Source organism: Podarcis vaucheri, assembly GCF_965113315.1.
Source record: "Podarcis vaucheri genome assembly, chromosome: 16".
Classification (NCBI taxonomy): Eukaryota; Metazoa; Chordata; class Lepidosauria; order Squamata; family Lacertidae; genus Podarcis; species Podarcis vaucheri.
The window spans coordinates 14,181,976-14,205,522 of NC_138754.1; the positions used below are offsets into that span (position 1 = coordinate 14,181,976).

General features: G+C 45.6%; 3 protein-coding genes across 13 annotated transcripts in view; 2 read left to right on the forward strand and 1 right to left on the reverse strand.

Annotated features, from left to right (window-relative positions):
- The window catches only part of SYVN1 (synoviolin 1), a 29,397-nt gene extending 26,711 nt beyond the window's left edge, over nt 1-2,686 (reverse strand). For 2 of the 3 annotated variants that reach the window (XM_082202741.1, XM_082202739.1), the window contains exon 1: nt 2,437-2,547. The gene's annotated coding sequence lies outside the window, so the exon portion shown is untranslated. The other variant, XM_082202740.1, reaches the window with a different exon arrangement.
- A 2,726-nt stretch (nt 2,687-5,412) lies between these two features.
- Nucleotides 5,413-15,761, forward strand: LOC309520866 (speedy protein 1-A-like). 5 transcript variants are annotated; one of them, XM_082202836.1, is made up of 8 exons: nt 5,413-5,507; nt 6,532-6,610; nt 8,772-9,035; nt 10,135-10,193; nt 12,157-12,242; nt 13,096-13,267; nt 14,141-14,426; nt 15,534-15,761. In XM_082202836.1, exons 3-8 carry the CDS (start codon nt 8,816-8,818, stop codon nt 15,605-15,607), a joined length of 897 nt encoding a protein of 298 aa, XP_082058962.1. In that variant the 5' UTR covers nt 5,413-5,507; nt 6,532-6,610; nt 8,772-8,815; the 3' UTR covers nt 15,608-15,761. The 5 variants fall into 5 exon arrangements, with proteins under 5 accessions (XP_082058962.1, XP_082058965.1, XP_082058966.1 ...); XM_082202839.1 differs by having other exon boundaries at nt 8,776-9,035; XM_082202840.1 differs by lacking the exon at nt 5,413-5,507 and adding an exon at nt 5,515-5,618 and having other exon boundaries at nt 8,776-9,035.
- Nucleotides 15,762-18,435: 2,674 nt separating this feature from the next.
- Nucleotides 18,436-23,547, forward strand: part of CAPN1 (calpain 1) — a 49,211-nt gene continuing 44,099 nt past the window's right edge. For all 5 annotated transcript variants that reach the window (XR_014214446.1, XR_014214447.1, XR_014214448.1 and 2 more), the window contains exon 1: nt 18,436-18,598. The gene's annotated coding sequence lies outside the window, so the exon portion shown is untranslated. The remainder of the gene's footprint in view (nt 18,599-23,547) is intronic.

Sequence of the window (23,547 nt, forward strand, 5' to 3'; positions counted from 1 at the left end):
TTAGGATGATTATCAGCTGTTTTGAACCTTTAGAATAGATAGATGCAGCAAAAATGTTTAAATAGGTAAGCACAGTCCACTTGCTTTTTGTCCACTCGCAGATTCTGCACAAGCTTCTCATCCTTAATTTCAAAGTCCTCCAAGACCTTACCCACCTAATCTGCCTGCTCTTATATCCCAACTGTAACTGTCCTTCCACTGGATCCACCAACCTCAGCCATTGGAAGGTGTCTTGCTCCCTTCAAATGACTTGATTCTTTCTCCCTTTCCCTTTCTCTTTCCCTGCATCCCAGAACACCTCCATGCATGGCCACCTCTCCTACTTCCTTCAAACATCACTTCAAAGCCCACCTTTTTGATGAAACCTTTGGAGACTCCTTTGTCACCATACTCTACTGTAACTAAACTGAAATACAAGAAACAGAAACAACTGCAGATTCCACTCCTGCTTGTCCTGCCTCAGTTCCTCTCTCCTTTCTGCTGCCACTGTTTTTATGATTATATTAGTAAAGCACATCAACTGAAAACAGATGTACAGTCATACCTTGGTTCTCAAACTGAATCCGTTCCAGAAGTCCATTCGACTTCCAAAAACCTTTGAAAACCAAGGCTCAGCTTCCAATTGGCTGCAGGAATTTCCTGCACTCAATCAGAAGCTGTGGAAGCTACACTGGACATTCGAGTTCCAAAGAACATTAGCAAACTGGAACACTCATTTCCGGGTTTGAGGTGTTTGGAAGCCAAAACATTCGAGTCACAAAGCATTCAACAATCAAGGTACAATTATACTTTATCAGCTGAGAGACCAAGCTACAAATCAAAATGTCCTCAGTTCAAATTTCACATCTGCCATGAGCTCCTCATTGGTTCTTGCAAAAACACTTTATCTCAGCCACAATGTGTACCCATACTAATACTGGCTTACTTTATAAAGTTGGTGTAAAGCTTACAGCTAGAAAATCCTATATAAATATTAAGTATTACCACATGCTGCATATCACCTTGAGTGTATAAAAAAAAGTTTAAATCAAAACACTATTTTCGGTTTATACCTGCATTTATATACACACAAGGTTTTAAACATTACATAAGTAAATGACAGCAAGGTAAAGTAACACCAATTACTTCTGAAGCAAACTAAACTGGTGTGAGCCAGATTACAGTTTTTGCAGAAACCAAAGGGAAGTTGTCAGCAGGCTCAGAAGAACTCCAAGATTTCATTCTGTATTTCAGCAAAACAAAAAACTTCATTGGAAAGAAACCAAAACAGCTAAATGTCTGTTCGGGTAGGAGGCAGTATCTTGGAAGAGGGCACACCCAGTGGGGAGGGTGGCAGAAAGGATAAACCACAGAACTTTGTTGTTTTACAATGGAAACCTGTAAGAAACAGTAGCAGGCAAATTCAATCCACCATGTCTTACTTCTCTCCAACACATGTGGCAGTACACGTATACAATACATACTTGACTATGTAGTTAACAAGCCACATCCACAATAAGTTTAAACTGTCTACTATGTGCGTTCCTTAACTTGCCCACCTCCTTGAAGCATCCAGGAAGCTGCCTGTTTATCAGGCCCTTCTTTCTATCTAGCTCAGTAATGTCTGGATTTTGCAGCAGATTTCCAAGGTTTCAGGCAGAGGAGTGAATCATGGGGCCTTCCACATGCTGGGAACAGTGTTTGAAACTCACGTTGTTCTAGGTGCATTTTGTGACAGGGAATTTCATTAGCGCAAGCAATTTCCAAGCTCTGGGTGCAGTACTGCGCCCATGATTTCAGATTAAAACTGCTGAGTGGAAGGAAAGGAGGAACTTTTTCTGCCTCCCACTTTGTGCTATTCTCTGAAGACTGGAGAAGAGACTCTCTTAAGAATATTAGGGGTGGGTGGGCAGGGGAAGGACCAGAGCACGTGAAAAATGAACATAATATTTTAGGTGCAGTTCACTCATTTCCAGCTTTGTATTTTTGCGATAAAAAAAGAGTTCACCTAGACATTCTGTTGTTGCACCCATAACCTAGCTTTAAGGTGCCATTCAGCTCCTAGCTTTCAGATCTCAGTTTCTAACACTGGCTGTGAATACGCTTAGCAGCAGGGACTGGGGAAGAGGGGGCTGTGGCCTTTCAGACCCTGCTGGGCTGCAACCCCCAACAGCCCCAGCTAGCAGGACCAATGGCCAGAGATGGTGGCAGCTGCAGGAGTCCAGCCACGTCAGCAGGGTCAGATCTCCCCGTTCCTGGTTTTGGCTGCTCAACTGCAACCCTTTCAAGTAGCTTCACCTGGAGGCTGGTGCCAGGGCTGGAGGGGAGGGGGAAGGCCTCGCCTGCGTCCGAGAACCATGACAGCTGCCTCCCAGCCCTGCCTGGGCCTAGGCCCACCTCCCTCCACTCTCTATTGACAGCCACCCGCGACCTTCTCCCGCTACCCTAACGACTCACCTAATCCCGGCAGCCCCGGAAGCCTCTGCGCCCACCTCAACCAGCACCAACTCCTCTCTTCTCTGCCTAACCGGAAGCCCCGACGCTCAGCTGATACCTCACTTCCGCTCGGGACCTACCAAACGCTTTCCTCAGCCATCTACTTTCTCCCCGACCCCGCTCTGTTTCACAGCCTCCCGACCGGAGAGTCGTAGATTCATTCTCGTCGAGTGATTAAAACTTGTATTTCGAGAGAGGTTCATATCGAAGAGGGTAGTCCTTTAATTCCTCGCAGTCTCCCCCCCTCCTTCCAGTCTTCACATGGTACAATCCAAACAGATCCGCTCGGTGTTGTCCTCCAGCGCCGGACAGGCGAAAGAGAGTCCCGTGGCTCCCGGTGATTGGTCCAAAGTCTGGAGTCTCCTCCAATCAAATAAATGTTCCAAGCGGGGCCAATTGGGATGGAACAGCCGTTGCTAAGCGGGAAGGCGGTCTAAGAAAAAGTGGGGGGGGGAGTAGTTAGAACTTAAGTCATGGGTTCAAATCATACCTTAGCCACGTCGCTTTAATTCTTCTGCCTCAGGCTGCTCCTACATAAGATTGTTGTGTGAACATTAGAGAAAATGAATGATTTTGAGGGGGTTCGTAATCAAGTTAAATATCCGCCACAAATGTAACACCTGGATTTCATTGATTTTGATGCTCCATTTTTAGGAGGTTGCAACTAGTGATTTCATGACACATATATCCCTCCTCTTCCAAAGAGCTCAAGGCAATATATGTCATACTTCCACCCTGTTTGACCCTCACAACAGTCCTGTGAGGTAGGTTAGGCTGAGAGTGGCTGTTTCCAGACCAGCACAGGTAGGTAGCCGTGTTGGTCTGCCATAGTCAAAATAAAAAAATTCCTTCCAGTAGCACCTTAAAGACCAACTAAGTTAGTTCTTGGTATGAGTGGGAATGGGAGATTGGCAGATTGCCTTTTCCTGTAAGACCTATTACAGTCGTTAAGAGTCGTCAACAGGCTCATCTCAACTATCTGCCAATCTCCCATTCCCACCACCCTTCTGAGTAATACCCCTCCCCACCTTCTCACTATATAGAAGGATCTGGCAACTTCTGTTTCAGTGTATCGGAAGAAGTGTGCATGCACACGAAAGCTCATACCAAGAAGGATTTTTTTTATCCAGACCAGCAGTTATCTGATATGCACAGGAGACTATGTCCAATATCTGATATGTTCAAGGCTGTACAATTTTGCCAGCTAGTGGTTGCTATCCTGCGCTTTCCAGTGCAATTTCCTGTCACTTTTTAATCAGGCTACTTTTTGTGATTAGTACAATGATCCCATCAATCAATGTTATAACATGATTATGCAGAATAATCTAGTGAGTTAGGCCATTGGCCCATCTGGCACAGTACTGTTTACACTGACAGGCAGTGGCTCCCCATAGTTTGAGGCAGGGATCTCTCCAAGACCTACCTGTAATAGAAAATAGCCTGCCTCAACCCTTTGTGTATTTCAGAAGGTGGTCTTTCTGTGAATATTGTTGCAAACCTCTGAGCAGTGCGAGATTCTGGGGGTTCCTGGCGCTTACCCAAGGGGAATGAGGTTTGCTGTGAGGAGAATGTGGGTATGCCTGGGATAGCTCAGTTGCTGGTGGTCCCTTCTGATCTCTGAAATTCTATGACGTGCAAGGAGGGCAGCAGATCTCTGCTTGGTCTACATTTTTTCAGAGAAGAAAATTGAGGGGGCCCTTGAGCCAGTCACGGTCTTCCTACCTATCTCCACAGGGTTGCTTTATAAAATGGGCGGAGGGGGGGCTTGAGTCAGCCACGCTCTGCCCAGGCTACCTCACAGTTTTGTTGTGTTGGCACAACATTGGAAACCATGGCTGGATCTCTAGACCCAGTGAAGAAGCGTTTCAGGAAAAAGGCGTTGTAAACTTTACACGAGAAAACCGCACTGGCAAAAACGGAACTCCACAGCGCCATCTTGGTGTCGCCGTGTGTTACAATGCACAAACATATATAAAATGCTCTTTCTTTATCAATCTACAGCTGAGTAGGCAACACGTCAAAGAAGCGATTCAGTTAAACGCGATGCAAGTTTCCTACAGGGGCATCCCGTTGGCGAAAGACGGGACTCCACATCGCCATCTGGTGTCACAGTGTTATAACGCAGATAAAACGCTTTATCTTTACCAATGTAGCTGATTACAGATAGGTAGCCGTGTTGGTCTGCCAAAATAAAAAAATTCCTTCCAGTAGCACCTTAAAGACCAACTAAGTTGGTTCTTGGTATGAGCTTTCATGTGCATGCACACTTCTTCAGAATGTAGCTGAGTTAGTGCATGTTTACTGCACTGAGCAATATAAATGTGTGTGTGTGTTTTGATTAACAAAATTAAAATAAACAAATATACCTTTTTAAAAAAAAAACATTTGAACACACACACTACAAAATGCACATTTTCCAAAAAAAATTAAAGGTATATATGTTTATTTTAATTTTGTTAATTAAAAAGCCAACCCCATTATTAGCCGCAGACCCCAGTGATTGCTAGGAAGGGTTCGCCGCCACCTGTGCTACTGGAAAAGCCCCCAAATTAACCCCCGTTACGCAGCGCAGTCCTGCAGGGCGATGTAGAAGCATGCGGCAGTCGTTTGATCTCAGTGGAGCCTAACGCCCAGGCAAGCGGGCGCAAGTGCGCAGCCTTATTTATGCCTGTTTACTCAGAAGTAAAGCCTGCCGCGTTCCATCCGCCTCGCAAAACACACACACACACACCCCGCCGCCAATAAGCGCGCCCCCGCGCGCGCACAGAACCCTCGCAAAGTGATTTACTGCCCGTCAAGGAGGCTCGAACCTTTGACGGACAGCTTCGCGAAAGGGCACGCGGGGACTGGATGTTCAATAGCCTTTGTTCCTCCCTCCGTCCGTCCCGCGGGCGGCGATTGGGTTAGCAGGATCCCCGGCGGAGCCTATAAAAAAAGCCGCGCGCGGGCGGTGGAGTGAGGTGAAACGGCGTTTAGCGTGGTGCTCCGCCCACCTGTGGCTTTTTGCGAGCTGGGTGGTTTGCTCTGTTCAGGTGCAAGGGTGGGGGAAGGGAGGCGAGGCAGAGAAAAAGGCGGGAAAATGTGTTTTGAGGGAAGGGGCCTTTTGGAGAGAAGGGGGGGTGTCTCCACTTTCTTTTTCTTGGGTGTGTTTCCCTCAAAGTCAACTGGCCCTTGAGTTCTCCAGAAGAGAAGTTGATCGTTCCTCCTCTTTTTGGCATTTTAGTTCCCCCAGAGGGCACATGCCGCATACCCCCTCAAGCGAGCTTCTTTACAGGGTTGTTTGTAAAATAAGCCGCGAAATTAAACCATGGAAGTTCATGTTGGTTTAACTAGAGTGGGAAGGAAATCCACTACAAAGGCCATATAAGTCTGGTTTTGGTTTGTTTTCAATTGGGGGCAAACTTAAAAAGTCCACAAACTGAGACCAAAAGCTTTAATTTCTTGGCATTTTGTCTTTGGGCAGGAGGTTGAGCTAAAGGAAGGATTTGGGTGGGGAGAGGAAAATGGAGGTAGCGAAGGAGCTGCTCCCCCTCATCCCAATCTGCAGTTCAAAATGTGTAATATAATTGTGTGTAGCAGGATGATGTGTTCCCATAGGAAGCTGTGTTAGTCTCTTGCTGCAAAAACAGTAGATAGGCTTGTGGTATCTTGAAGGCCTAACCATTTTTAATGGTTTGCGGACTAGAGTCTGCTTGAATTTTTTAACATTTGGAAATGCTACATATGTGTTTGTGTACAGTGTGTGTATTGCTCTGAACTATTTACTATTCCTTTGATTCCCCCGGTTTTTAATCACAATATATTTATATTTTAATGAGTTCAGCAAAATACTTGCTTCCCTGCTAATAGACTTTGCCACCCATTTAATTTTGGGTGGTGCACCTTTTTAAATTTTAAGCCCATTACTTAAATTTGTGGCTGATTCAGAGTTTACAAGAATGAAGTGCTTCTTCACTGTGTTTCAAATCAGTAGGTTACATGTACCAATACTTGACCCATCAGAAATTGGGGTTCTATCTTCAGCACCAATGTATGCTACCTGTTTTTTATCGATAGGTCTTGTTTGCTCCTCTTAAAGTACTTGGGAAACTCCAATCACCTGTGTGACAGACTTCAGTGAAAGAACATAACAATGGTAATCTGGAAGGATTTTGATTTTTGTTTCGCAATATTGCCTTTCTTTTTCTTTCTCTCCACTTACCCCATCTTCAAATAGAAAGAAAATGTGGTGAAAGTGGTTGAAATCTGGGTTTCCCCGCCAATAATAGTCCCAGTGGAGTTCAATAATTTCTTGGTCACACATTTTTAAGAAGCGGTGCTATTTTTCTCTCTCCCTGCTATTGGCAATATGGCTTGTTTATCACTCCCACAAAGTGGGGGGTAATCAGTGGATAAGAAGTAATTCTAGCAGGATAGCCATGCCAGTCTGTTACAGCTAAAGAAAGCCTTCAAGCCCCTTAAAAACATAATAAAGTGTGTGTCATGCAGGAAGTCTGGTAACATGGATGCTGCAGCACCTACAGGTGTTACTAAAAGGTTTGGTGCAGTCAGAGATTAAATCCTGAGCTTCTTCTCTTCCTAATTACTTGTAAATCTGGAGTGCCCTTCCATAAACACTTGGTGGTAGTAGCAACAGGAGTACCTCTGAGTATGTATGAAGATTACTTTAGGGAACTAGGTAACTGGTTATCCTCCGGATCTAGAACCTGTGCACTAAGTTGGACACAGTGGCTTCTATGTATGCCTGTGGCCCAGCAGTACTACTGCTGCCAACTTCTAAATATTTCCTTGTCCAGTGCAGTGAGGTATGTTAGGTCATGGCTAGGTACATCATTGGATTTTGCTTCCTCCATTTTGACAGAGCTGAACCAGATAGGGTTGATTTACTAATCACTACTCCCAATATCGAAGTGGTGCTGAGTCCTTGAGTCCCTGTATTCATAATAAATTCCAGAATTGAGTGCATATGTTGGCCCACTAGCTGGGGCTCAGGTTAAACCTCTGGGAATGTGGGTGATATAAGCAGGAGTGTTACTTTAGACAGAATAGAGTGTGGCTGGCAGCAGTTGCTTCTGCCCTGTGCTGCAGACCATGGCTGAGCAGAAAGCACATGGCTTCTTCCAAAGAACCCTGGAACTGTTTACCCCTTACAGAGCTACAATTCCTAGTGCCCATGTCACATGTGTGGTCTAAACTCCAGGAGTGATAAAAACCGGGCTCAAAGCTTGCATTGGAAAAAGTTGCACAGGGTACTTCTAATGTATGAAATACTGTAAATTGTTTTGGGATGCAATTTTGGGAAATGATTTACCGTACATTGAAATAAATTTTAAAAACCAGCCTTTTCTGTGATACAACCTGCTAGTATCTCGGGGAATTAGCAACTGTGTTTTAATGACTTAAGTCTTCCTAGTTCTTGCTTGTATGTGTATTCTCAGCCCAAAGCATTGGGGAGACAGCCAAAATGGGAACACATGTCTTCTTCAGCCTCTGGTTTTTCCAGTTCTCTTGAACTATTTGCAAGCTTTTAATAGGAATTTACGACTTGTATAACGTTTATACAGAAAAGGGTGTGTGCCATCCCATCTGGGAAGATTTTCAGTCCTCGTGCCTATTATAAGAATTCTAAAGTCTCAAATATAGAATAAATGTTCATAAATCTACAAGGCAAACACATACATAAGTATAAATAGTACAGGAGAGCAATCCTGAAGCCATCCTCTCCCAAACTGACCTTACATATATCCCCTGCAGTACGGAAGGCAAGTGGGGGAAAGCCTTCCCATTATCTTTTTGCTTACAAATCCTGTCTTAAGGACGTATTTATGTATGAATAGGGTGAGCCTGTGACCTGGATTCAGGAACTAAAGTATTTACCATCACAAAAGAATGGCCAGGCTGCCCAGGTAATGCAATCAGTGACCATTATCAGATATCTTGGCAGACAGCCTCCTTCTGTGATGTATGTATGATGTTTTGTGGGGTTGGTCTTGGGCTACAGGGTGGGCAATTTCAAAAGTATATAAGGGCTTGCACACCATTGTTCTGGGTTCTCCTTCCTACGTGTGGTGAGTGGGGACCCTGGTTGGCCTCTGTTATTTTCTCCTACTGAGAGGGAACCCACTTAAGGACTCTATACAGGCTCCAGAATACCCCATAAGGGAAAGGAAGCAGGGTTTTTTCTTTTTTTTCTTTTAACATATCCTATAATGCAAAATTGTCCCAGATTCTTAGTGGAGGGAAGATAGCATTTTATGTTCATTGGTAACTTGGAATCTAAACTATTTCCTCCACAGAAAGGTTCTTTTTGAGCCTCTGTTGTTCCAACTTGAGACAAAAAATGCGGGACAACCAGAGCACTTGTGTCCCTCCTGAGGTCACCACAGGGGTGAAGCCAGGGAGCACAAGACGGCGACAGCGTGTCACACATGGTGTTGGGGTACTCAGCGGTGATGCACAGGGGCCTGAGAGAGAGAATACCACAGCAGCCTTGAAAACTTCACAGCAACCACCTTTGCTTCTACACAGAGAAGAACAAGAGGCCTTCTTCAATCTCCTGGGTGAGATACCTGACCCCACAGTCCTGCCCAGAGATTGGTACCATGCAGACTTTCTCGTCCCTAGCAGCTCTGCCAAATTTTAAATGGGTATAGTAAAAATGTTGCCCAGTTCTTAGTCAATAGCTTGATTTGCAGATAATGCTAAGTCATTACTTGTTTAGGCAAAATGGTGTGCGTTTGACTGTCTCAACAGGCTAACCATGGACTCTTCCAGGTGAGCTGCTGCTTGGACATGCATACCAATTTATTTGCACAAAGCTTTTACAATGAGGTTAAATTCTTTCTACTCTTTACTGAACATTCATCCTGATTTGCTTGTGTTTATACATCTTGTTAATCATTTGCTTGCCTCAATACATTTCTCTCTCACTTTCCTAACTGCAGAAAAAATCATTCTCTTTTTAAAAGTGGATTTGTTGTACTAGGGTGATGGAGTTCTTTAGTCCACTTTAATTGTGTAAACCTAACATTTCTGGGCATTCCCTTGAAAATCCCTTACACAAAATACTGGTAGTCTGGAGGCACCCCATAGTTTGTCTTCTGGTGTCACACTGTGCTGAGAAATCCTGGTTGTTTTAACTTTGGTTTGGTGTTATGTCTGAAATCAGATGTTATGGCTCAGCCACCCCACCCCAAGCTACAAAGATGAAAGGCCAGGGCAGATGGAAAACAAAAAAAGCATTAGAGAATCAGTTTGCAGCGTGCTTGTCTGTGCAAGACAGCTCACGGTTTGTTCAACAAACCATAGCGTTCTGTTAATGTGCAAATGCAGCCAGTAGGGAAAATACCATCAGCTTTCCTCCAAAACTTCCCAACGACTCCTACAAATTGTACTGTTCATGAGCTTCATTAGATACTTCTCGCCCTTTGGTGCAGTTCTCAGCAAGATGAAAACTGTCTACTTTTAGTCTATAATGTAGTTAAGCTTGGAAAGTTGATTGCTCAGAATGGCTGCTTGACTGAATGTAACAATAAACAGTGCTTCTCAGGTACCATAAATATACATTGAAGCTGCATGAGGCAGTTGGTTATAAAAGCTTTAGATAGCCCACAAATAATGATATGGATTAAAACATGTTTTGCTTTCTTTTCTCATCAGAGGATAGTTTAATACAAGAATTCCTTTCAATGGATACATGCTACAGGATCTCAGATAAGGTAGGTGTCCCGTCACCCCCAAGTCCTCCACCCTACACTTTCAGTATTACAGCATGGCATTCCAATTTTTAATTATATGAATGCCAAAGCAAAGAGGGAAATTTCACGACAACGTTTCTGGTTTGCTTCTTTCAGTGAGAGTGCTGGAGGGGAGGAATCAATGCAGTTACTAGAAGAACACTGTTAATAGCATTTTTGTAGTAATTGCTTTATTTACATATATTCAAGCAGGAGTGTAGTGGAAGTAAATGAGCTGCCATACAGCAGGCAGCAGATCTACTCACCTCTGAAACAAATATTCAAGCAATCCGCTCCACATGGCTTGCATCCCAGTTTCCACCAAAAGCAACTCTCATATCTCATACTTTTAAACATGCATATTAAGCCACTGGGAACAGTGATTTAGGGGGCAAAGCATCATCTGTATGCTGGTGCCCAGCTCTGTCTGTCTTTGTGCTGTCTGAATTTGGAGCTGTCTGTCGTTGTGCTGTCTGAATTTGGAGAAGCTGTACAGGTACTTAATCAGTGTCTTGAGACAGTGACAGGCTGGATGAAGACCAATAAACTGAAGCTGAATTCCCAAAATTTTTGAGGTGATTGGTGCTTCCCAGGTCCAGAAAATAGGTGAGCAGGCTACTCTGAATGGGCTTGCAGTTCCCCCAGATACATTGGGTGCATAGTCTGCAGGTACTCCTTGACGCTACAATTTCTAGAGACTCAAGTGGCTTTGGTGGTGGGTTGCTACAGCTGTTCCTGGATAGAGAGAGCCTAGCCACAGGTGTCCATGCCCCAATAACCTCCCATTTAGTCCTGTACATGGAGATGCCTGTAAAAACAATTTAGAGATTGCACCTAGTGAGAATTACAGACCCCAAGGTATTGACTAGTGCAGCTGTGCAATACTGGTCCTTAAAAATCTGCACTGGCTGTCCATTGACTACTGAACCTAAGTCAAGCTGCTGGCTTTGACTTACAAAGATTTAAATGGCTTTGGGCCCAGCTGTTTGAAGGAGCCCATCTGCTTACTATTTAAGGCCTACCACAGATTTTCTTGTGCTTGTACCATTGCCAAACATAATTTGGGGTTTTAGAATAGAGCCTTCGTTAGGGTAGTGCTGTGGGTGCAGAACAGCCTCCCCCAACCCCAAAGTCATGCAAGGAATCGTCACTATTTAATTTTTGCTGCCAGCAGAAGACCCTTCTTTTCCATATGACTTACACATTAGTAGTAGTAGTAACCATTTTAATGGTGTGAAAGATGGAACAATTTACATGTTTAATTGTAGACTGTAATGGTAGTTTTTTAATCTGATTAGTTTATCTGTGTTTTAGTATGTAATTTGCCCTGATATTGTTTTGATGCTAAAGGGTGGGATATAGGAATTCAATAAATAAATATAATCCATTTTCAAAACTGCCTGCTTCACTATCTGTAGCCTCCCTGCCCACCCGCCCCCCAAAAAACCTGGTGCCTCCAGGTGTTTTCAACTGCAATTCCTATTAGCACCCCCTGCTTGGCAGGGGGTTGGACTCGATGGCCCTTGTGGTCTCTTCCAACTCTATGATTCTATGATTCTAATCATGGCAGGCTGGGGCTGATGGAAGTTGTGGTCAAGAGCATCTAGTGGATACCAGGTTGTGGGAGGCTGTATAAAGAACTGCTTTTCAATTCAGGAGTTAAATTTCATTCAGACAGTATCACAGTGATAGGCCCATTTGCAATCAAGATTGGTAAAGTGAAAAAACAACAACCACAAACCTCTGACTGAACTCTGGATAAAACCTTCCTGTGTAGTAACCAACCAACAAAGCAGGGCATAATGTTGATTCTTTGCTTCTTGTTGGAAGAATGTCTTGTAGCTGACTTTTCTACCCTCTTAATGCTTTTGCCTTCCTTTCACATCTCTTAAATTATTATTGTGGTCTGCTATAGACTTTATTAAAGCTAAGCTGTCTTATTCAGTATCTTATAGCTATGACTATGATGTACTTTAAACGTGCTGGCCTGCATACGGAGGAATACACACGGACTAATCTCTTCATAGCTCTGTAAGTTTATTTTGGTGCTCTTCTATTGATTTGATCGTGTGGGGAGGTGACCTGTAATGTTTATTAGACTAGGAGTTTAGTCCATGTCACCAAATACTAGCTATTCATCATATTTATTAGTGCAGCAGAACACCTCTTACAAAGTGGGGTGAAAGGTTACTATATTAGCTCACTGTAAGTTAACAACATGTGAAACTAAATGCATTTCTCCCAGTCACAATTTAGTTACAGGTGCAGAGGACCCCTGTTTCTAACTGGAAACTAACAATGGGGAGAGGGGAGCTAAACTTTCCTTCTCACCCAAATTCCATCAGTACAATTGCAGCAAAAATCACCTGTCCCCAAAGTGCAAATAGGTTTAGAGAAAACTCCTGTTGTAAGCAAGTAGACCTTTTGTTTTTCCTAAAGGTGATGATGGCAGGTGATCTTTTTTCTTTCTTTTTTCTTTGCAAATGAGGTTGTTGAAGAACATGATCAAGGGCAGCCCAATTAGTGTCATGTGCATCTAGGCCCCAAGACTGCAATCTTAACCTGTTATACAGGTGCTAATTGTTGAGGGGCAACTTCAAGGTTCCTCCTACTCTCTTTTCTTGGGCTTTTTTGTGAGTTGAACCAGACAACACTTCAGATAGAGGGCTGTTATTTGTAGAACACATGGCCACTCTTGATGGTGGAGAGGAACGATAACGGCTATGGTGAGCAACTTTTGACCCCTTAGTTTTTGAAACTTTATTATAAGCTGGAACATAACTTCTCTGGTGAACTCCTTCTGCTGCTTGAAGACCATCCATTGCTTTATGAAGGAATTCTGAGGCCTTCCACTGTCCTCCACACCACTTTGTCCTGATTACAGGTACCTAGCAAATGACATGGAAGAAGACACAGAGGACTACAAATATGAGATCTTCCCTTGGGCACTTGGTGAAAACTGGAGGAAGCTTTTCCCACAGTTCCTGAAAATGCGGGATGGCTTTTGGGCCAAAATGAAATACAGAGCATTTGTTAGCAGACGCTGCTGTGACGAGGTTAGCTGCAGATAACTTGACTTGCCGTGTTCTTGGCGTTGGTGTGTTAAGATGAATGAAGTTGGGTGCACTAGTGGTGGCAGGGAGAGCAGAATAATCCTCTCATCCTGCTGGGGGATCTACTGGAATTTGTTTCCTTGGGGTGGGGGGTAGAAACGATATGGCTGAAGGAAATTCAAAAGTCACAAGGTTCCATCCTTGGCATCTCAGGTACGAATGGGAAAGTCTCTTGTATTTTTATTTAATTTAGCAAACTTCTGTACCGCCTTTCAAGAACAAAATTCTCCCCAAGGCAGTTCCCATGAAATACAACAACAAGATCTTAAAACAACTCAGTAAAAGAATCCCATATAATTAAAAGTAACAATCAAACATCAAAATTGCAGCATAATGTATTTACCATGACCGGGTGACACAGGCTGTGTATACACACTACCTTTAAAGCACATTCAAAGAATGAACTTTCTCCTCACATAATTGTGGGCACTCTAGTTTGCTGAGAATTGTAGCTCCGTGGGGGTAAACTACAATGCCCAGACTTTTTTAAAAAAAGTGCTTTAAAGTTGTAATGGGTATGCAGCTACAATCAGATCCCTAGCTGCAATTAGGCTCTGCAGTTAAGACAAAAAAACAACTTGCTAATAAAGTCTGTATAAAACTATCCAGGCATAAGCCGTGCCTAACATTGTATGGAACATTATTCCACAATTCGGTTCTCTTTCCCCAAAGTTTTCCGAACATAGTTCTCTTTTGGGATGATTCAGGTTTCCTTTCTTTCTAGATAATATAAAAAAATTCCTTCCTGTAGCACCTTAAAGACCAACTAAGTTAGTTCTTGGTATAAGCTTTCGTGTGCATGCACACTTCTTCTAGATAATGTTAAAGGAGCCCACACACTGGGTCTGGTCCCGTGAACGAGCCATTCACCACAGTGGGGCGCTGAGGAGTTACCTGAAAAATGAAGAAGACTTATTCCCTAGAGGCCCTGGCATTACGCCCCCAGTCTGCCTTCTCTGTGTGTTTGATCTGGAAAAAGAAGATGCTGGAATAATGACACCTCTTGCTAGCAGTATTCCTGCCAGTGACTTGCTGCCCTCCACAGCACCGAAGCAGAGTTTGAGTGGCTTCCCTTTGCTGATGACTGACTACAGCATGCAGAGTAAGTACTAACGGTGCCCAACTTTCAGCTTTTTGGAGTCTCTTAATATACGGCATTCATTCCTGCTTGGGAAAGTGTTGGCAAATTGTTCCCCCCTCCCCTTGTGGTTGTGGGGTGCAGGCTGAGATTTGAATCTGAAAAAGCAAATATTAAATTCATAGAAAGCCATGAGTCTGATAAGATTACAGAAAGATGGTGCAACTTCCTATGTTTACAATGTGGGTTTGATACCTTCCAACTGTCCCAGTCCCAGAGGACATGCGTAGTAGAGCCTTAAAGCAGCCTTCACCAGCAAGCGCAGCAAGTGCAGCAGTTGTAATCCAAAACACCCAGGCTGGGGGAAGGCTGCTTTAAGACACGTTTACCACTGAAAATGTATTGGAACGGCTTTTGAGCTGCAGATGCTCCTGAGCTGGTTTTTCTCATCGGGTGCTAAAGAAAGTTTAACCACACTCCTGTTTTCCCAGACATCTGGGTGCAGGTGTGGCAAAATTCTCCCAACATGTGGTGAGCTGATCACTAGTACCTTCAGTTAAGAGTGAATGCATACCCCACTGTGGCAAGTTACTGCTTGGTAAATGAGCACCCCTGTTGTGTCCTGTTGGCAAATCTCTCTCCCCTGCAGCCTCCTATTAAAGAATGAGTGTGTTAAACAGTGAAAATATGCACACTTACAGACTTGGTAGATTATTATTACTGTCTACTTCCGTTCAGGCCCAACTACCAACCGGGAGTAAGGAAAGAATGTTTCTCTTAGGGGTTATCTTGCAACATTCTCACACAGAAGTAATCTGGAATTGCTGATATGCTCAGCACTCTGCTTGGTGTACATGCACTCTGTATGGCACCAGAATTTAGTGTGGATTGGCTAACGTAGTGTTGTTGGGAAGATGGCTATCCCTTCAAATGGGGATTTAATAACTTTGTGAACCCTTTTAAAACACTTGATTTATAGCTTGCCTTATTCTATGGGCTCTGCAGTCTGCCCCTACCCCTGACAGAAGGCTTCTGTCCTTAAGGGATTCATAACATTCTAATCAATATTTCTAAAATATAACTGCTAAACTCCCAAAGGCATAGTTTCAGTCTGAATCTTTTTTTGGGCAGGCCTACAGGAACCTGTGATGGAGGCAGAAGGAACACCCAAAGACTGCCAATATCTGATAGCATCCGAAGGCTGAAGACAACCCTCTGCAATATTTTTCTCCTTGGAGTGGCATTATTTGGATGTTCTTATTCTACATCTGCGGTGATCTATTTATTAAGCACTTTATCTTCACGTTCATAAATACACAGCAATGCCTGCTTGTGTATTAAAAAAGCTATTCAGTATAACTTGTGTTGTTATTATTATTATTAATGATTTAGATTTATATACCACCCTTCATCTGAAAACCACAGGGCAGTTTACAATACAAAATAAGGACACCAAATACATAACATAATAAAAACCAATAAAGCCCCTTCCCAAAAACACATTTTAAAGGCCATAGATTGTTTAATCAGCCAAACATCTGGTTATTGAGGAACATTTTCACCTGGCACCTAAAAATATGTCATGAAGTGTCAGGTGAGCTTCCCTGGGGAGAGGACACAAGAAGAATCTCAGATGATGATCGCATTGTCCAGGTCAGTTCATATGAGGAGATGTGGTCCTTGAGGTTTTGGGGTCATGAGCCATTTAAGGCTTTATATGTCAAAACCAGCACTGTGGATTGGGCCCAGAGTACTTAGGCCAGGACTGGTGTTACGAGCTCAAACCATCTTGCCCTGGTAAGCAACCTTGCCACTGAATTCTGCACCAGCGGAAGTTTCTAAATTGCGTTCAAAGGCAGCCCCACGTATAATGCATTCCAGTAGTTTTAACCTAGAGGTTACCACCGCCAGCTGAGCAGACTCTTCATAAAGATGTCTGGGAGAAAAGGCCGCAATTTAATTTCTGGAACATTTAATGGCAAGTTTACTAATTGTGAGGCATTAGAAATGACTTTTTGAAGGTTTACACCCTTACCTTTCGCTAGTAAGGAATGGAGTGGTCAAGGGTGACCTACTTAGTTTATTCTTCTCTTTGTACCCCTGCCCCCTTTCATGGCTTGACTTACTTAAGGTACCAGTTCTGCTGAAATATTTTTTAATATAAATATTTGGTTCCCACCCTTTTTTTAAAAAAAAAAAAAGGTACTGTGTAATTTAGATAGATAGCATGCTACCCCAATATATTGAGTGGTGTGAGATTGCAGGGGGTTCCAGACACCTTACACAGGGTTTGGTTTCCTTGGAACAGGCTTCCTCAAACTCCCTCCAGATGTTTTGGGACTACAGTTCCCATCATCCCTGACCACTGGCCCTGCTAGCTAGGGATCATGGGAGTTGTAGGCCAAAAAAAATCTGGAGGGCCGAGTGAAGAAGCCTGCCTTGGCATGAGGAACAGCAGAGACTCTGGTGGTTTTATGATATGATTTATTTACACCTATATACAACCTGAGCCTTCAACACCCCCAGAAGGTCTGTTCCCATAGCCACAGGCTTGGATCCTAGCAGAAGCCAGGCATTCACCCTCACAGGCTTTCTGCCTGCCACTAGCTGCTAGTTTGCACACACAACTCTGGCCTTTGCCCTTCTAACCACCAGCCAGTTGAGGGAGGGGGAGCACCTATTTGCTTTCTGGCACAGAGCCACTTCCTTTGTTACCTTAAGGACCCATACTCACCAACAAGCTGCCCTGACTATTCCAGCAATTGAATCTTTGCCAGATCCAGGAATTGGAAAGGGACTCATGGAATACAGCCTAACCACCCCCAACTCAAAACACATTCTACTCTTAGGCTGGTCTGTACCTTTGAAAAAGAGCAGCCCATTAACCTTCCCTAGTTGATAAGATCTAATACTGGACCATTTTTACAATCCATTGCCCTCACTTGTCTAGTACGAACTGTATCCCCCCCTGTTGTGCTGTGTTCGCCTTTTAAACTTCTGCCAACCTCAGAAAACCTGACTTAAAAAAAATCCAGTAATAACCCAAACACCACAATTTTTGATCATAATTGCCAAAGATTTCTGACTTTAAGAGATGGAGTGAGCCTTTCTCTAGCTATCTACATACACAACAGCACATGCTCTGCTATTAGGAACAGCCTTCTGTCCATCTGTGTCTGCCCATCTAGTTCAGTGTTGTCTACACTGACTGGCAGTGGCTCCAGAGCCCTCCCGCAGGTGTGGGGAACCGTTGCCCCCCCCCAGATGTTGCTGAGCTGCAACTCCCACCATCCCTTGCCATTGGCCAAGCCCGTTGGCTTTCACGGTTTTTTGGTCCTGAGACATCTTGAGGACCAAAGGGTCGCCACACCTGTCGTAACGGGAGATGCTGCAGGGAGTGCACTTGGGACCTTTTGCACGGAACGCACGCGATCTCCCACTGGTCCGAAACGCCCTCCCCCCAATGGCCAGTGCCTTTCAGCGCCCTGTCCGCCTGGTTGTTCCTCCAGGTGTTCTGGAACTACGCTCCCTAGTCAAACGGGCTATGCTAGCTGGGGGCTGATGGGAGATGGATTCCCCAAACACCCGGAAGGGCCACCTGGTGGGGTACCCTGAATCTCAGCTGCAGAGAGGAGACGCTCCGGAGTCACCCTAAGAGGGGCGATGCCTGAGCGCGTCTCTGTGCGCTCCCTTCGGCCCCGCCGTTGCAATGCAGAGAAGGATGCAGCGAGCGAGCCGAGAAAGCTGCCGCCGCCCTGTTTTGCTGGAAGCCAAGCGGCTGTAAGGGAGAATAGGAGCAGGCCGGCCCGCTCAAAACTTCCTTCCCAAGCTGGCATGGCCCCTCCTTTCCCCGAATCGGGCCTCCTCCTTCCCCCCATCTCTCCTGCCCGCCTCCAGGCTTCCCTTTGCTGGCGTGTGTGTTTGTGCGTCTTGCTTCACGCTCCTGGCCCTGGGCAAACGCCCATTTTTATGGAAGGAGGAGTTTGGCAGGGAGGAGTCGCTGCTCTGCGAATTGGCAGCGATAGCGGGACTCTGGGCGGGTTGCAGAGGGCGGGGAGGGGGGTGAAGCTACGCTCGCCTGCCTGCCTGCCTGCCTGGGCTTCCCCCTCCCACCCCCCGGTTCCTGTCTGCGCTTCTTCGGCTTGCAAAAGGTTGCCTTGACGCGGAGCCAGGCCGAGGCAACGATCTAGGCACAGGTAAAATGAAATGAACAGCTTTGGGGAGCTGCAGTGGGCTTGGGAGGGGGCTATTTTAAGTGCGGGCGCTGGAGGTTTGGAAGCAGCTGAGAGCGCGGGTCGGGTGGGGGCGAAGGGGAAGGAGTTGCATTTCTGCTATTATTTAATAAAGCGCCTCCGCCTCTTGCACAACTCCAGCCCTCCTGCGGGACGGAGTTTCCGCCGCCCTGGCGGATCAGGTCCTTTTCTGTACCGCTTCCAATTGACTCGAATTGTTGCAGTGAGGGGTGATAAGGAATACAGAGCCCTAGTTTCGTTCCCCCGAAAGGAGGGAGGTGCGTAAGTTTAGCAACCTCTTTTCGCCGCCACCCCCCAAAAGAAGGGCTTAATCGCGACCAAGATTCTCTGCCAAGGAAACTCTTTTCGGCGAGATCCAGTGTGACGTTAAGAGTGGGGAAGACGTCACCTCTGAGCATGTGCAGAGAGGTTTCTTTTCCTCATCTCTTGGGAAAGAGAGCGAGACCCTGCAACACATGCAGAATTCCAGAGGAGAAATCAGATTCTTAATAATTATAGACATTTCCAACGTGGGTAGAAAAATATATACGCAGCTTAACTTAACACATTCAGAAGGGTGGCAGGACTAGTCTGTCTCTGCAGGAACAAGAGTTTTGCAGGCACAAATCTCTTGGTTGTGGCTGAGCTAGGAAATGCTAACCTTGAAAAGGGGGTTAATGGCTATGTTCCAAGCTCCTTTGTCTAAAATGTTTTGGAAATAATTACTGCTATTAAAACCAATAAAACCTGGTGCTGCCTTCAAAAACGGTCTTCTACTGCTGTATGTGCTCTTAAGTTACAAAGCTGAGCTTGGTTCTGCATGGGGGGGGGGCAGGCTTCCCAGAAAGGGAGCTGCTGCCAGTCAGTGCGGACAGGCTGGAGCTAGATAGACAACTGGCCTGACTCAGTACGAAGCTAGTTTCCTTTTTTGCTTACGGCCAACTCGGTTAGGAAGGTCTGTATTAATTCCCATTGTAGATGGAGCTGAGAGCAGTACAGCAAAGAACAGATAAAGAGATATTACATTTGGGGCGGGGAGGGGGGTAGTTGAGGAAGGTGACACTCTCAAAGCCTAGCAAGAGTTGGAGAAGCACTGCAGTCAGGAGTGTGGCGAAATTACCGTATTTTTTCGCTCTATAAGACGCACCAGACTATAAGACGCACCTAGTTTTTGTAGGAGGAAAACAAGAAAAAAATATATTCTGAATCCCAGAAGCCAGAACAGCAAGAGGGATCGTTGCGCAGCGAAAGCAGCGATCCCTCTTGCTGTTCTGGCTTCTGGGATAGCTGCGCAGCCTGCATTCGCTCCATAAGACGCACACACATTTCCCCTTACTTTTTAGGAGGGAAAAAGTGAGTCTTATAGAGCAAAAAATACGGTAAGTACTTTCCACACCACATGGATTACCTTGGAGAATTTACCGGCAGAAGGATGTAACAGTGGCTACCAGTTGTTTAAAAAAGGTATTACGTAATTCCAGTGGAACTCCCAGTTCCAGAGGCAGTGTTTCTGAACACCAGTCGCTGGGGATCGCAAGAGGGGAGAGTTGCTGTAGCGATCAGGTCTTGCTTTCAGGCTTTCCTTGGGCATCTAACTTCCTGCATTGCAGGCAGTTGGACTAGATGAGCTTTGGGTCCCTTCCAACTCTACAATTCTATTCTATGATCTGGTTGGCTCCTCTAAGAACAAGATGCTGGATCCTGAAGGGCCACTGGACTCACCTGGCAGCCAGGCTTTTCTGGTGTTCTCAGTTGGTGGATGTTGCCATCATGCTTGGCTTGTGGGCTTCTGAGAACCCTCTGGCCACTGTTGGGAACAGGATCTTGGCTTGGGTGGATCTTTGGTGGGGCTCTTCTGCCAATGGAAGAGAGGATTAACAGGGAGCATGGGTTCCTCACTAGTGTTCGAAATTAGCCAGGCGCCAGGCGCATTTTGCACCTGGCTTTCAACCACTTGCGACCAAGAGAGGATGCTGGGCACCAGGAGGGCGCCTGACATCTCCACCAACTGGGGATCAATGAATCTGGATTGCTTTCACACACTAATACCCCGTTCTGAAGTATTTGATCAGTTACATTTTATCTGCGCAATCGGAATTAATTTCAGGAACCCAAATGCTTTTTCTGTTCAGCCGGAGCAGGAGCAGAAGCCATTAAGAAACAAAGGTCAATAGATGGGCCAACACACTGACTCAGTACAGTGGTACCTCGGGTTACTTACGCTTCAGGTTACAGACTCCGCTAACCCAGAAATAGTACCTCGGGTTAAGAACTTTGCTTCAGGATGAGAACAGAAATCATGCTCCGGCGGCGCAGCAGCAGGAGGCCCCATTAGCTAAAGTGGTGCTTCAGGTTAAGAACAGTTTCAGGTTAAGAACGGACCTCCGGAATGAATTAAGTACTTAACCCGAGGTACCACTGTATAAGGAAGCTTCCCTGCCTTCTTCACCAGCAGCCTTCCAGGGAAAGAACTTTCAATTTAAGATCTCCTTTTTAACCCTCACCAGGCAACAACCCTGTAGATAAGCCTGTGGTTAGTATTGGGTCTGTTTGTTTGTTTGTTTTGCTCGCCTGGTTTCCATGCTAGCTGTGTAGGAAGGGAAGTGCCTTGACTTTTACAGCCAGCAGGGAAAGCATTCCCAAGTAAGCTGTTGAAGGAGGGATGGTTGGCTCCCTCACTCTTCCACCAGCCAGGCCAAACGCAAGAGAGCCCCTTTCTCTGCAGCACAATATAGAAACACGGTGGGTTGGCTTCACTTTCTTGTTGTTACTTTTGGAAGGGGCTGTAGTTAAGTGGAAGAGCATGCAGAAGGTGCCAGGTTCGATCCTCAGCAGCGGCATCTCTCCTGCCTGCAGCCCCAGAGATCTGCTGCCAATCAATGTGTAGACCAGGAGTCAGCAAACTTTTTCAGCCCGGGGCAGTCCACTGCCTCTCAGACCTTGTGGGGGGCCGGACTATATTTGGGGGGGGGGATGAACGAATTCCTATGCACACCAGGCAGGTCTCACAAATAACCCACCAATGCATTTTAAAAGGACACATTCCATTAGGCCAGACAGTATTGTAGATGATAAAAATTAAAATTAATTTTTTTTCTAACATCCACTGATGATAGTCGTTGTTTGGATGGGGAGGCCCTCGCCTGGGTTTGGTGCTGTGTTGCAGCCTCCTAGGCCTCCTGCTGCCAGACCTCTTCCGCACTTCGGGGGTGGGATGGGGGCCCTCCCGCCGGTAGCGGAAGCCCGATCGCTGCCGCGCCAGCACCGGAGTAAGCTCTGGACTGAGGGAAGGCTCCAGAGGCCTTCCCTCAGTCCGGAGCCTTCCCGCCGGTAGCAGAGGCCCGATGACTGGGCAGCCGCTGATCACACGCAGCCGCCACCTGCCCATTAGCCAGGGCCTCAAACAGCTTTGCAGGCGATTGGCTCCGACTGGCGCCCGCCTTTGCTCGCAGGAGGGAGGGAGGAGGCACTGCCGCAATGTGTGAGAGGGAGATGGGGGAGAAATGGCGGCGCAGGGGGGGAAATGGCGGTTTAAAAAAAAACAAAAAACCTACGCTGTTTGCGGGCTGGATCTTGAGGGCAACTGGGCCGGATCCAGCCCACAGCCTGTAGTTTGCCAACCCCTGGTGTAGACAGTATTGAGCGGTTGTTGTTTAGTTGTTTAGTCGTGTCCGACTCTTCGTGAGCTATTGAGCTAGACAGACCCAATGGATCTCACTTGGCATAAGGCAGTGTTTGAATGCTGCAAAGCATGATCCTCTGGGTCGTAGGTTCGAGCACCACATTGAGCAAAAGATCCCTGCATTGCAGGGGGTTGGGCTGGATAACCCTTGGGGTCCCTTCCAACTCTACAATTCTGTGATTCTAAGAACTCAGTGGCAAAGCATCCAGGAGGCCCCTTGTTCAATCCCCAGGCATGACTAGTGGTGCCCTCTGTCTGAAACCCTGGAGAGCTGCTGCTGCTGCCAGTCTGTGTAGACAACACTCGACTAGATGCACCAAGGCAACTTTCTGAATATGAAAGAATGACTCTTCTGTGCCCTCATAAAGGCAGTATTTTGCCTCCAGCATAGCAAAACTAGAAAGAGCATGAAATTTCCCCGCTTGTAGCGGGAGAGTCTCCCCCTTCGTTTGAGTCTCCTGTTCTGTTGTCAGGTTTTTGATGGTGAGAGAGAGAGAAAGTAAGAGCTGTATCAACTCTCAAAGAAGGAGAAAACTTAGTAGGCTCTAAACAACTGAGTTATATTATCAAGCTCCTTTCCTCTGTCGCTTACCACCACAGAGTACATTGAACTTGTTCCCCTGTGAAAAAGCAGCAGAATGTGTGTTGTGGTCATTTTATTATGTCATTGTTTGAAAAAAACATGTTTGCCTCTTTTCCTGAGTATCCACAGCGGTTTTTCTTTCTGCTCACAGACGACTGACGGCGGTGGGGGGAATTAGCAAGGACTTGAGTAGACGCAGAAACTTTTTGTAGACTTACTCGCAACGCTTACTCTTCTTGAACTCTTGACATTTGTTGCAATGACTTACAAAAACGAAGAATCTTTGTTTCTGTTCAACTTTGGTACAGCTTTGTTTCCATCTCTCTCTCTCTCTCTCTCTCTCTCTCTCTCTTTCTCCCTCACCCCACTTTGATGATTCTTAATTTCGTTCAGATAGTTTCATACTATAGAGCTCTACCTCCAGTTGTCAGAAGCACTGTGCCTCTGAAGAACAGCTGGTGGGCACTGCAGGTGAGGGAGCTGCAGTTGTGTAGAGGTTCTGTTTGCAGGATTTCCATGGGCATCTGGGCCTTGGGCTTGACCCAACAGAGCTCTTTTGATGTTAACCCACACAGCTGAAGGCCCACCATTAGCCAGAACAGTGGCCTTGTCAAGTGTCTGAAGCAAGCAGTCAAAACAAGATTGATC